General features: G+C 47.8%; 2 protein-coding genes across 7 annotated transcripts in view; one reads left to right on the top strand and one right to left on the bottom strand.

The window, feature by feature from the left end:
• Positions 1-13,478, top strand: part of BRPF3 (bromodomain and PHD finger containing 3) — a 16,675-nt gene extending 3,197 nt beyond the window's left edge. For 5 of the 6 annotated variants that reach the window (XM_041427163.1, XM_041427162.1, XM_041427161.1 and 2 more), the window contains 11 exons: positions 719-2,121; positions 3,089-3,245; positions 3,708-3,839; positions 4,712-4,840; positions 5,185-5,497; positions 6,576-6,839; positions 6,995-7,472; positions 8,539-8,636; positions 9,242-9,339; positions 10,775-10,929; positions 11,228-13,478. In XM_041427163.1, the coding sequence (XP_041283097.1) occupies positions 737-2,121; positions 3,089-3,245; positions 3,708-3,839; positions 4,712-4,840; positions 5,185-5,497; positions 6,576-6,839; positions 6,995-7,472; positions 8,539-8,636; positions 9,242-9,339; positions 10,775-10,929; positions 11,228-11,411 (3,393 nt within the window). In that variant the 5' untranslated portion in view covers positions 719-736 and the 3' untranslated portion in view covers positions 11,412-13,478. Of the gene's footprint in view, positions 1-718; positions 2,122-3,088; positions 3,246-3,707; positions 3,840-4,711; positions 4,841-5,184; positions 5,498-6,575; positions 6,840-6,994; positions 7,473-8,538; positions 8,637-9,241; positions 9,340-10,774; positions 10,930-11,227 lie in introns of those variants that run through there. The other variant, XR_005954310.1, reaches the window with a different exon arrangement.
• PHTF1 (putative homeodomain transcription factor 1) overlaps positions 3,543-13,478 on the bottom strand; it is a 34,888-nt gene continuing 24,952 nt past the window's right edge. Inside the window, exon 20 of the mRNA XM_041427165.1 lies at positions 3,543-3,553. The gene's annotated coding sequence lies outside the window, so the exon portion shown is untranslated. The remainder of the gene's footprint in view (positions 3,554-13,478) is intronic.

Here is a 13,478-nt window from a genome sequence, read left to right as displayed (position 1 = left end):
CAGTTCATCCTCTGGTTCTGTTTGTGACCCTTGACAGAAGGAAATGCAAAACTGGAGGATGATTTTTCATTGTGGGACTTTTTTTGCATCTGCAGTGTCAGAATGGAAGGGTTGGTGGTGGCAGCCCTGAGCTGTGAAACCTGGACTGAGGGAAAACCATTAGTTTTCTCATCTGGAGCTGACAAAAAAACATTAAATTGGAATTAGATTGGAAACTGCATTTGTAAGACCTGAATGGTGCATTCCTTTTCACCAGCACATTTGGGGATATAAATGAAAAGTCACAGAGGAAAAAGAGCAGAGGAAAACTATTTGGCTTGTGTGAGCTTAATATGTGAACGTTCACATCTTCTTGCACCAATGTTTGAGTTTCAGGGGGTTTGAATGGTTTGCTGATCTGGTGCACAGCAGACTGTTTGTATATTGTGCTGTCAAATTATTTGGAGTTTTTCTCACTGGTGCTGTGGTGGAATGTACGTCTGAGGTGCAAACAGAGGAAGTTGGAGGGTGCTGTGCATTGCTCTGATACACATTGCAGGAAATGGCTGATATATCAAACACTTGCCTGTATGTAAGGTGTGAAGACTCAGTGAGCCCAAAATTGCTGGAGTTTCTGGTAGCAATTCTCTCTGTTACAGCACTGAGTGAGTTTTTCAGTCTGTGCTGCTTCTTGCTTGTCTCCTTGTCTTACCCCGTCCTCTGTCCTGTTGTTTCCCAGGTTCTCTGGACCACAGGGATGAGGAAGCCTCGGAGGAGGTGCCGGCAGCACTTGGAGGGGAGGCGTTCTCCCTCGCCCTACAGCCTCAAGTGCTCGCCCAGCCGCGAGACGCTGACCTACGCGCAGGCCCAGCGCATCGTGGAGGTGGACATCGACGGGCGGCTCCACCGCATCAGCATCTACGACCCCCTGAAGCTCATCACCGAGGACGAGCTGACAGCCCAGGACATCACCGAGTGCAACAGCAACAAGGAGAACAGCGAGCAGCCCCTCTTCACTTCCAAGTCTAGGAAAACGCCTTCCAAAGGCAAGAAGAAGGAGTCCTGCTCCAAACATGCGCCAGGGATATCTTTGCACTTGCCCCAGCCCAAGTTCCGTGTGGTGGACTCCTTCAGGCAGCCAGATGCCCCTCCCCTCCCTGCTGCCTACTACCGGTACATTGAAAAGCCTCCCGAGGACCTCGACGTAGAAGTGGAGTATGACATGGATGAGGAGGATCTGGCTTGGCTGGAGATGGTCAACGAGAAGAGAAGGGCTGATGGTTATGGGACAGTTTCTGCTGACACTTTTGAGCTGCTGGTGGATCGGTTGGAAAAGGAGTCGTACCTGGAGAGCCGGAACAACGGGGCTCAGCAGTCCCTCATCGACGAGGATGCCTTCTGCTGTGTCTGCATGGACGATGAGTGTCACAACAGCAATGTCATCCTGTTCTGTGACATTTGCAATCTGGCCGTGCACCAGGAGTGTTACGGTGTGCCCTACATCCCCGAGGGGCAGTGGCTTTGCCGCTGCTGCTTACAGTCCCCTTCTCGCCCCGTGGATTGTGTCCTTTGCCCAAACAAAGGGGGAGCCTTCAAGCAGACCAGTGATGGCCGCTGGGCTCACGTGGTCTGTGCCATCTGGATCCCGGAGGTCTGCTTTGCAAACACTGTGTTCCTGGAGCCCATCGAAGGGATCAATAACATCCCTCCAGCTCGGTGGAAGCTCACATGCTGTATCTGCAAGCAGAAGGGCATGGGAGCTGCTATCCAATGCCACAAGGTGAACTGTTACACTGCCTTCCACGTCACCTGTGCGCAGAGAGCCGGTCTCTTCATGAAGATTGAGCCCATGAGGGAGACCAGCATCAACGGCACGACGTTCACCGTGCGCAAGACTGCCTACTGTGAGAGCCACTCCCCGCCTGGCACGGTGAGAAGAGGGTGCCCAGCTGCTGGTGGTGATTGGCAGGAAGTCACTGTGAAGGAGGAGGAAGAGGAGGAAGTCAATTCTGGCCCTCCCAAAGGGTCTGTGAAGAAAAACCAAATGAAATTGAAGCAAAAGATCAAAAAGGAGCCTGGTGACGTGACCAAAGGGCGTTCGTCCATGCCCGTGGTGACCGTTGCACAAATTCCCTCTTACAGGTGAGTGTTGCAGGTTTAGGGAAGGAGTTGGACAGCTGCAGCTGAACAGGGTTTGTTTTAAGGACTCAGTCCCTCTCATTGTTGACCTTAGAAACACTGAATCTTCAGTCAAGGCTGTAGCAATAACTGTTTTCAGAGTGCTCTGCAGCATAACTCCTGGCTGGGTTTCTTCTGAGTGTCACTGTGGTTCTCTGGCTTTGCTGAGCAGCCAGCCCAAGCTGTTGTGTAATGCAGACTCTGTGGTGGTCCCTAATGGCAAACACCCATCTACCATGAAGGCATTTTTAAAATACTTGAGGCATTACAAGTTGGTGGACAGGTTGGGGACATCCCACTATTAGAATTTTTGAGATTTCACTTCATAGTTTCTTAATTCCTCCTTTTACCACAGAGCATGTCAAACCTGACAGTGTTGCAAGCAGCTTTGACTTTGGCAGTATTTTTGTATTTTTCTCTCAGCTCTCCCTCATGCAGAATTAGGTAGTGCTGAATTTTTGTTTGGTGCCTTAGGAAGTGTGTTGTGTCTGTTTTAACAGATAGGCTGATAAGGCACCATGTGTAAGACAAGAATGGTAAGCAAAGGTTAGAATAGGTGATCCATTATTCTTGGACTCCTGTCAAGTTTATTTCCCAGGCTCCAGATTAATAACATCAAACTTAAATTGCCCCTGGAAGGTTCTTGACATGGGAAGTAGTTTTGAAATTAAGGCTTGGAACTGAATTTTGAAATTAAGGCTTGCAGCTGACGATTTCATGCTTTGTGCTGTAGCAAGTGCTTGGTGGGACCCTCCAGTATGAAAAGGGGGCAAATCTGTCTGCATGTGAGGAGATCCCAGATTGTCCCAGTTCGTGTGTACTTCAGAGCGAGCAATGACACAACACTGCAAAGCTTCATCAGGAGACCCCAGGCTCTGCAAAGCCGTGGTTGCTTTACAGCTGGCTCCATGACACTCTGTGCTTCCTTCAGGCTGAACAAGATCTGCAGTGGGCTCTCCCTGCAGAGGAAGAACCAGTTCATGCAGAGGCTGCACAACTACTGGCTGCTGAAGCGGCAGGCGAGGAACGGGGTGCCCCTGATCCGGCGGCTGCACTCGCACCTGCAGTCCCAGAGGAACGCCGAGCAGTTGTCCACTGCTGCCCAGCTCAGCTCAGCTCACAGGGCACACTCACAGCCTGCCTGCCAGCAGGAGCTCAGCTTAACACGTGGCTGGGGAGGGGAGCGAGGTGAAAAGATGGGATTTAAATCTCTCTTGGTCTCCTCTTGGTGTGCTCGTGCCTGAAGAACTGAGTTAGTGCATTAGTGGCATTTCCGTGATGCCACTAAAGTTGGTGTTGGTGAGACAGCAGGTGGGAGCTTGTCCCTGAGTCAGAAGACCCAGCATTGTGCAAGGGTAAACCTAGATAAGGTAAAATCTAGAAAAGCTGATGTTCTCTCTGTTAGACAGCTAAATGCTGGAGGAAGGAGGGGGCATGGTCTGAACAAGGCAGTAATGACTCTGAGAGCAATTCCCAGAGGATTTCTAGAAAAAGAAGGGAACAGAGGAAGCCTATGGTGTTTTTAATCTCACCCCACTCATGTTTTGCAGAAGGAGCAGGATGAGAAGACGAGTGCAGTGAAGGAGGAGCTGAAGTACTGGCAGAAGCTCCGGCATGACTTGGAGCGGGCTCGGCTGCTCATCGAGCTCATCCGAAAGAGGGAAAAGCTCAAACGGGAGCAGGTGGGGAGTTCTGGCTGTCGAGTTCCTGCCCTTAACTTCAGTCCCATGCAAGCTCTCTGTGCATTTTGAGGAAAAGTGTGATCTTTGTATCTGTCTATATTCATTCTCTCGTTGATGCAGTCTTGTTGCTGAGCACATCAAATGCAGCTTGCTTTGTGTAAACAGACTTGCTTACCTTTGTTACTGAAGTGTTGATTTAATGACATAACAAGTGATTATAAGATCAAAGAAATGAAGATGTTAAAGGACAAATAAATACTTTTATCTTGTTCCAGTCTTCTTTGAGTAGATTTTCCATGCAGGAGATTTTCAGTGCTACAACTTGTTTGCTTGAAATCAAGCAGTATTAGAGACTTCCTAAAGGGTAGAAGGAACTGTAGTAGGAATTTGCAGACATCTAACCACTGTTGTTTGGTTTCTGCCTTGAAGTATGAGAGCTTATATCTTAAACTTTGTTTTTGCTCTCTAGTCTAATTATGGATGTTGTTGTTCATATAAATGCCCGCATACTTTTAATTTTTATATAATATTACTAACTGGCATAATAACAATGTCTTGAGGCAGGGACTTCTCCAAGATAATTTACCAGGCATGAAAAGCCTGTTTTCATTTTTAATTGTAGTATCCTTTAACTTTCTGGGGTTTCCTCTTGTTTTGACTTTGTAAGATTGAATAAACAGGAGTTCCCCATGTAAAAGGAGTGGACTGGGCAATGTACATGGAGAGTGCAAGGTGTTTGCCAGAAGTTCTACAACAGTGCTGGCCTGAGGTTTCCACCACTGAGTAAAGCTGGGGGGATGATTCTGCAGGGAGACACCACCCTCAGATCCTGTCCTCAGTGAGTGTCCTCATGGCTGTGTTCCTGTTGCCAGGTCAAGGTGCAGCAGGCTGCCATGGAGCTGCAGCTGACCCCGTTCAATGTCCTGCTCCGCACAACCCTGGACCTGCTGCAGGAGAAGGATGCTGCCCAGATCTTCACAGAGCCTGTTAACCTGAACGAGGCAAGTCTCTTTCCTAGAGGTGCTTAGTGGGTTGTAGATGAGCTATTGCTGGGCAGAAGCACAAACCACCTTGTCTCAAGCTGCTGGTGGCCTAAAAACTATCTCAAAAAGGACTCATGATTTGTCCAGGACAAAAAAAGGGTATTTTTTTTGGAAAGTTTAGCACATCTTAGATTAGTCGTGTTTTGCAGAGCCAGGGTGTGTCTGCCTCGCCTGGGTGACACAGCAATGAACATCTGTTGCTGCCCCTTGCCAGTGGAAGGGGCATTAAGAGTGCTTGTGATGGGTGCGCTCTGGTTGGCTAGTAAATGGTTTTTGTAATTGTACAGGTTTTATATGTTTAGGTTCCAGATTACCTGGAATTCATTTCCAACCCAATGGATTTTTCCACCATGAGGCGGAAGCTGGAGTCCCACCTGTACCGAACCTTGGATGAATTTGAGGAAGACTTTAACCTTATAGTTGCCAACTGCATGAGGTATAATGCTAAAGACACGATTTTCCACCGAGCAGCTGTCCGGCTCCGGGACCTCGGGGGAGCGATTTTGCGTCACGCGCGGCGCCAGGCCGACAGCATCGGCTTTGACACCGCCGTGGGGATTCACCTGCCCGAGTCGCCCAAGCCCCACGACTTTTACCGCTTTTCTTGGGAGGATGGTGAGTGATGAGCAGTGGTTGTTTCCCCTCTGCTAGATCTTTAGTTCTGAGCATGTTGTTCGGCCTGCATGGAAGTTGTAGCCGTTCTGCAGATGAGAATTTTCCTGTCTGTCTGTTTATCTGGGCACGTATAGAACTCCTGTAGAACCCCAGAGGGTGGGATTTCAGGTGAGCTGGGCACTCTGAGCTAGGTGCAGCTTAGCTCCAGCTCTCCTAGTGCATGTCTGTGTTGGCAGAACCTTGTAAACTGCCCGTGCTCTTTGATTTGTGCCAGGAATGTTGTACAAACTCACTATTTTAAAGAGCGGTGCAAACTTGGGTCTGGGATTTTTTGCTCTGGGGAAAGCTCATACATTTCATTACAAACTGGCAAAATGTACAGCAGCTGGGTTAGATGGAGCACTGGCGGCTGAAAGGGAGTGATGAGGGGTGAAGGTACTGGGACCTAAGCAATTCTTCTAGCTGAGACTTTCCATTCCCAACACAACCCCATCCATTCCCACAGCCCTCCTGAGATGCAGCTCCAAAGCATTGGTTGAGTAACTTGGCTAAACTTAGTTCAGCCATCAAGCACACAGAGCTTGCAGTGTGCCATCTGGTTCCTAAATGTTGAAGCCCTCTTGGGTGCAGATGGACAGTCATAATGAAATTTGTGTAGGTGTTCAGCTGTCTGTCCTGCTCCAGTGGATGCCAGCCCTCCAGCAGAGCCAGAGGAATGGAAAATATGTTCCGTTTTGGCCGCTTATGTTTGTGGTCTGATTTTGTCATTTAATCTGACAAAGAAACAGGTTTCTGACAAGGGCCTAGATCACAAGCTGTTCTGTGTGGGCTGCAGACATGTCTTTTCACTGTTGCCCCCGGGGCAGCAACACGAACTGAGGGACAGTGCAAGTTGAATCAGCTGCTTTTTATCCAAAGAAACAAGTCCAAGCTCCAGAGTTCTTGACTGCTAAATCCCCAGCCTAGAGCGATTGATTCATGGACAGCATCAAAGGGAACGAGGCCTGGCACTGGCCCCAGAAGCTTCTCCAAGAAGCCTTACTCCTTCCCCTCACTGTTCCCATCTCTTGTGCTGCAGTGGATAACATCCTGCTCCCGGAGAACCGGGCTCACCTGTCTCTGGAGGCGCAGCTGAAGGAGCTGCTGGAGAAGCTGGACACGGTGAGCTCCATGCGCTCCAGCGGCGCCCGCACGCGGCGCATCCGGCTCCTGCGGCGCGAGATCAACTCCATCCGCCACAAACTGGCCCAGCAGCAGAGCAAGGCCCTGCCCAACGGGGACGCTGTGCCACGGGAGGGGCTGGAGACAGCATCCAGGGAAGGGGATGAGGAAGGGGAGAAAGGTGAGCGGCGGGATTTTGATTCCAGATCTCTAGGGCTCGTCAGCAGTCGAAGCCTGCTGTTTGTCCTGTGATCTTAGTGAAAGATGGGAATGGCTGTTGGTGGTTTTGGGAATGAGTCTTGCTAAAAAGCTCAAGCAGGTTCTTTATTCCTTTAGGAGATGGTGCCAAGCTCCCGTACCCTCCAACCCTGGAGCCCACAGGACCTGCACCCACCCTCTCAGAGCTGGACTCTCTGCAGGACCCTCCAACACTCAAACCCATCAGTGAAAGCAGGTCCCTGAACCAGCTGCAGAGGAGGATGGTGTCGGACAGGGAGCTCTTCGACAAGAAGGCTCTGCAGCAGGAGAGCCAGGCTTTCCAACGCCTGCTGTCCAACAACGGCCTCAACGGGCTGGCCCTGCCCCCTGCAGACAGCGCTGCCAGCCCCGCCCTCAGCAGCGTGGGCCGGCGGACATCGGTCCTTTTTAAAAAGGCCAAGAACGGTGTGAAGCTGCAGAGAGGTCTGGAGTGCTCCCTGGAGAACGGGGAGGAGCACAGGCAGGGCGGGCAGCACTCACCCTCCTGCCCCGACGGGGAGCGACAGGCGCGGAAGCGCTCTGCCCTGGGCAGCGGGCTGGTGTTTGAAGCCTGCAGGTGAGTGGCCCAGGCAGAGCTGTTCCCTGAAACACCTTCTGTGTCTGGGTTAATCTCTCTGATTCTGTTCTTTGACTTCTTAGTTCCAAACCCAGCCCAGACTGTTACCTGTGTGTTGACTCTAAAACACAAAAAGCTGCTGAGTTTTCATCCTGTCCTCTTCAGCTGCAGGTCCCAAAAGCAGTGCTTGATTTTTCAAGCAAGTGGGTGTGTGTCACACTGCTCTTTCTCAGTGCATGCACATCCTCTCTGCTGATGCAGTTCTTGGGAACCAAAACTTGGAAAAACTTGAATTCAAATTTTCAGTTCAGCACTGCAGGTCAAGCTGAACTTTTGCCACCTACTAAACAGCTACTTTCTTCCTCTCAGAAGTTTGAGCAGAGCTGGGCATTTCAAACATGACTGAACAGACTTTAAGCAAGCACCTGACATCTTCTGATGTCTCATGGATATCTTGTGCAATTATTTCTATTCAGGAGCAGCTCTGTTTGCTGCTTTTTCTCCAGTCTTTCTTTCCCAGCACCAAAATCTCAATAGGTTGCTTATTATAAAACTCTAAAAGAAAAAAAATTACAGTATGTGAAAAAATATCGAGGTGGAGGTAGTCCATTTTCTGAAATGTTTGTAGTAAGGGGATGAAAGGATGTTCAGGATATGGGCTGGCAAAATCCAGTTTCAGTTTTACTGAAGTAAAGCTTTGGAGTTTTACTGGGGGCTGCTGTGTCATCTCTCAAACCTATACACAACTGGTGTAGCTCATGCAAGCTCCAGGCATCATTACATCAGCTCTCAGGCGTGAAGTCTTCACTGGATTTCTTCCTGATGTTTACAGCTGGGTTTCTGTGAGGCCTTTTCATGGCTCGTGGCAGAGCTGGGATGATGTCCAGTGTGCTTTCACCAGAAGAGATCACATTTTGCACAAGTGTTCAGTGTTCTTTTCATGTCAGTGATGCACCAGTGCAGTAATTGTTCAGGATTTTAACCCAGTTTGGGAAATGCATTGTCTTTGTTGTCCAGGATAATCTGTTTTCTCCTAATGCCCTGCTTTTCCTCCTCTTCCTGGCAGTGGTTTGGTGCCTCCCAAGCGGAGCCGAGGGAAGCCGGCTCTTTCTCGGGTGCCCCTCTTGGAGGGTGTGAATGGAGACTCTGATTTCAGTGGCTCAGGTGAGAATTGCTGCCCTCCACCCCTGCTCTGGCCCCACCTGAACCAGGGGGAGCACATCTCAAAGCACACCAGGAGCCTGCACAAACTACCCAGGCTGGCCCTGCCTGGGTGCTGTCACCTGCTTTGTTACAGATTTGGGTTATTGCATATAACATTTTCATTAATGGAGATCACTCCTTTTCCAGGACCAAGACTGGCCCATTTCATATCCATGGCCAAATCCATCTTTTGTGGGGCCATTTGATTTCAGTGACTCAATCTGATTAGCATTTCTGTGTTGAAGAGTTCATGTGAAGCCACATGACCCATGATTTAGGAGACTGTGGCTTTATCTTAGTGCTGAACCTGACTGTACTGACAGAGCACAAAGAAGGCTGGAGTTTGGTACATGCTGAGTTTTATCATAAACACCCACTTCATATAGATACAAACAAGTAATTTTCCTTTTTTTCTTGTCAGTGTGCTTTAAGTACTACAGTTGTTAATTTGTTTTGGTTGATTGCTACTGAGATGAGGCCTGGGTGAGATGACAGTGTGGTTCCTGTGTTTTTTTCATAACCTTTTTGCTGGTAGCTCCTAAGCTCTGTCTCCTGCTGTCCCTTAGGCAGGCCTCTCCTGATGTCCTTTGAGAGCCAGGCTGAGCTGGAGCCCCTGGAGCTGGTGTGGGCCAAGTGCCGTGGGTATCCCTCCTACCCTGCCTTGGTGAGTGCCCTGTGCTCTGCACAGCCTGACCTTGCAGCTCAGGCAGCCCAGAACACAGTTCTGCTGTGCATTGTAACCAGACAGAAAAGGGAAACTTCCCAAAATAATGTAATATGTGTAATATTTTCTTCTCCTTTCCCCTTTGCACAGTGAATTTTCCCAGCTCATTGTTTCAGAGCTTTGCAGAGGATTCATAAAACATTGGTCTCTCATTGTCAGGGGTAGGAGCTCTTTCACTCTCCTCTGAGGAAAGTCATCAGTACTGTGGGGATGAGAAGACCTAAATTTTATAAATGCAGGCACTAGGTTCTGCTGCCTGCACATTTTCCTGTTTGGGGAGCACAGCTCCATCTGTAGGTGCCCAGCTGGCCCTGTCATGTCTACATCCTCTTGCAACAACCATATGTTTGATTTAAATATGAGCATAAATGCATGTCCCTTGAATATTATTTCTTACTGTTTATCTGCCTTTGGATATTTATCTATTAATGTATCAGAAGGGGCAGATTCTGCTGGAATTGTGACCCTCATCCATGCTCTTACTCCAGGTGGGAGCCCAGAAGAGGGAACATCCATGGATCAGCCAAAGCAGTTTTAGTTCTCCACGTGGCTACAGCCAGAATTAAACTGTGGCTTAGAATGGATTTAACCACTGAGACTGCCTCCAAAAAAGGCTTTTTCTATAGCAGCCTGTTGGGGTGGCAAAGTGTCTTAATAAAGTCCTACAGATGGCCAATGACAGAGCAAATCTACTTTTTCAAGCCCTTAGGAGGGGAAGAGGAACAGACTGAGGATTGCAGCCACCCTCTGCTGTTTCCTTCTCCTGTGCTGACAGAGCACAAATGTGCACATGGACATTTCTGCTTTATATGGAGAGAATTGATGCATTTGTTGTGACTTATCTTCAAAATTACTGTAGTCTCTGTTCCCCTGGCTTGATGGAGCCAGCACTGCTTGTCAACTCTCAAAATATTTGGCCTGGTTGTGATCTAATGCAGTGTAAATCTGAGCAATGCCACTGATGCCAACTGAGTTGTTCCAGAATGGAGCAGTTGTGAAATCACATTTGCCTGTGGAGTACAGCAGGAGCGTTGCATTTGTTTGGAGTTTGGTGTGAGGGAGGGAAATCCTTTGCTGAACAGAATAATCCTGAATTTGTACTGAATTACACATTAGTGTGAATGCATTTACTGCCTTGCAGAGCCACACACATCCATTTTTCAGGATGGGGTGCCTGGCTTTGGGACTCACTGGCTTCCTTCTCACAGGGGAAAGCCTCAGGCTGAAATTTTTTTAGAAAACAAGCAATTTTGCTTGCCCACCCAAAGTAGGCTTAATTTGTCTAGCTTGGATACACTGAAAGAACAGAGGAATAATGCATTCTGTTCAATCCTTGGAAGGGTTTTGTGCTGAATGTCCTCCCCTGTGTCCCCAGATTATCGACCCCAAGATGCCACGTGAGGGTTTGCTGCACAATGGAGTCCCCATCCCTGTGCCCCCCATGGATGTCCTGAAGCTGGGGGAGCAGAGGCAGACAGAGGCAGGAGAAAAACTCTTCCTTGTCCTTTTCTTTGACAACAAGAGAACCTGGTGAGTGTGTGCACACAGCTCCGTGGTGAGCCTGAGTGAGAAGATTTGACATGATCTTTGGGACGTGGGAGCATGCAGGGATTATGATGATGTTACATGTAAATGGGGGAATTTAAACATGCAGAGAGAAGTCTGTGCTCAGAAAGCATTTTGGCTGCAGTGGCTTCTTCTACATCAAATGCAGGGATTTAAACATTTGTACCCTCATTGAGGGGCGGCGATGATGAATTAATGCATGCCATGGCTGTAACTGCTCCTGGGGAGGAGGTGACAGGTCTGTGCCCTCTCTGTGCTGCAGGCAGTGGCTGCCACGGGACAAAGTGTTTCCCCTGGGCGTGGATGACACCGTGGACAAGCTGAAGATGATGGAGGGACGCAAAACCAGCATCCGCAAGTCGGTGCAGGTGGCCTACGACCGAGCCATGATCCACCTGAGCAGAGTGCAGGGGGACAACCCCTTCATCCCTGCCACCTACCTGTGAGGGGCTCTGGGCTCCTGCTCCTCCACACCTCCAGCTCACTGCACTCCCAGTGCAGCACCTCCAGCACCTCGGAGTACCCTGAAATGTGCCAAAAAAAAAAACCCCTTGTCCGGCTTCTTCCTGAATGTGTTTTGCTGAAGAGCTGGCAGGAGATGAAATGTAGTCTGCAGGGAGTAAGGTAGGTAGGAAAAGCTGACAGGTGACAGGAGCCAAGGTGAGTTGCTGCAGTGAGCAGAGCACACAGCACTTGGATGTTGGGACCTCATGCACCATCCTCTGCCTCTCTGGACTGCCAGGGTTTTGAGTGGTCAGCCAGTCCCAGGTAATGCCTGGGAATCTGACACCCCAGGATCCTTGACAGAAATCCCAACTGGACTTTCTCGTGCCAAATTTACCCTAACCATCATTGGCCTTTTCACTTTTCTTTAAAGGACATTGTCCTGTCACATAAAAACCACAGAGAATCATAGCTGGGAGCTCTGATTCCTGCCTACCTACATTGTGTTTTCATGTTTAGATTTCTCTCACTGCATTTAGAAAAGCTTGAGATTTTGGTAACCTTCCCCCCCTGCACAGCTTCATGCACAGATGCACAGAGCTTTAAAGATGAAGATCAAATTGCCTGATTTGTGTCTATGTCTTAGAAATTGATTTTGTAGTTTCACATTTCAGTTCTGATTTCTGTCACTCTGCTTGTTGCAGTAACATTTCATATCATGACTTAGCACAGTACCTAAGAAAAGATAACTTCCTTCTTTCAAGAAGTAATTTTGGAGGTGTCTGTTGAGCTGGAGCAGCTCTTCAGGCACTGAGGTTGATCAGGGTTGGAGGGAGATGCATCTTTTGTGTTGATTTATGCACATTTGGTGTAAGGCTCCTCTTCCTTTTTCCCCCCCTCCTCTTTTCTGTCTCCCTGTTTTCCTCTGCCACATTTTGGACTGAAAGCAAGCACTGACCAGAGCACACGACCCTTCTGCTGTTTCACCTTCTCCAACACGTGCACATCCTTCCCTGGTGTGTGGGTCTCCAGTGTTGTCATCCAGGTAAACCCAGACAGTCCCTGTTGGTTTGGGTTTGCATTGCAAAAAAAAAAAAGGAAAAAAAAAACCAAACAGGGACAAACTGATGTTTGGGAGCTTGGTGGCTAAATCTTTTCTATTAGCCAAGGACTTTATGATTTCTCTGATCTCTTCTGTTGCATATCCCTCTTTGCTTTCCCATTTTAAAGAGCCAAAGGTGCAAAGCAAGATTGTAGATTGAATATCATCATTTTGCTTTTTAACTCAGTATTTTTTAATTATTTTTAACTTTTTCATACTGAAGAGAATGTGGAGTCAAAATAATAATAATTAATGCTAACGAATAGTAGGGAGTAATCACTGCCATTTCTACTTGCTCTACTTTTTTAAAATACCACTTCTTATACATTGGGGCATGGAACTGCATTTGAAGGAATTTTAAGATTCCTTTAACATACAGAGATGGGGCATAGGAGTTTGTAAAAATATTAATAGTGGTAATATTGCCCATGGAGTGTGGCTAGGGAAGGATGTTGTGTATATAGTTGTAAAATGTTCTAAATTATTTAGACCTATTGTCACCATTCTTGAAGTCCTCAGTTGTGTTGCTGGGTCTTTTATATGCACACAGTGTAATTTATTTAAAGGAACATACACTTCTCCAGGTGGTAGCTCAGCTGTGGACTAGTGACCTGTGTATATGTTTTAAGGTCTTGGGAGCTGGTCTTTTATTTTCTTTTTTTTTTTTTTTTTTTCCGTTTTGTTTGGTTTTTAAATGAGTTTAGAATTTGGATTGGCTGATATCCTGTTGTTGCTACAGAACCTAAATGTTACTGTCAGTCTGCTGTAAAGCACAGATTGCTCTATTTATTGTAGAAAGTGAGTTTATTTGCTTTCTAGAATTGTTTATATCAGATGGTATAAGAGAAGTAATAAGAAAATCTATGCTTGTAAAGAAAAAAAAAGCTAATTTTACCTACTATAATCTGACTGTCTGAGACTATATTTTCTCTCTGAGAAATAAATGTTCTAATGTATGGAAAAAAAA

The sequence above is a fragment of the Onychostruthus taczanowskii genome, unplaced genomic scaffold (assembly GCF_017590055.1).
Source record: "Onychostruthus taczanowskii isolate IOZ18803 unplaced genomic scaffold, ASM1759005v1 scaffold97, whole genome shotgun sequence".
In the NCBI taxonomy this organism is placed as follows: domain Eukaryota; kingdom Metazoa; phylum Chordata; class Aves; order Passeriformes; family Passeridae; genus Onychostruthus; species Onychostruthus taczanowskii.
The sequence above is the reverse complement of the archived record's forward strand: the minus strand, read 5'-3'. Positions and strand labels throughout refer to the sequence as shown.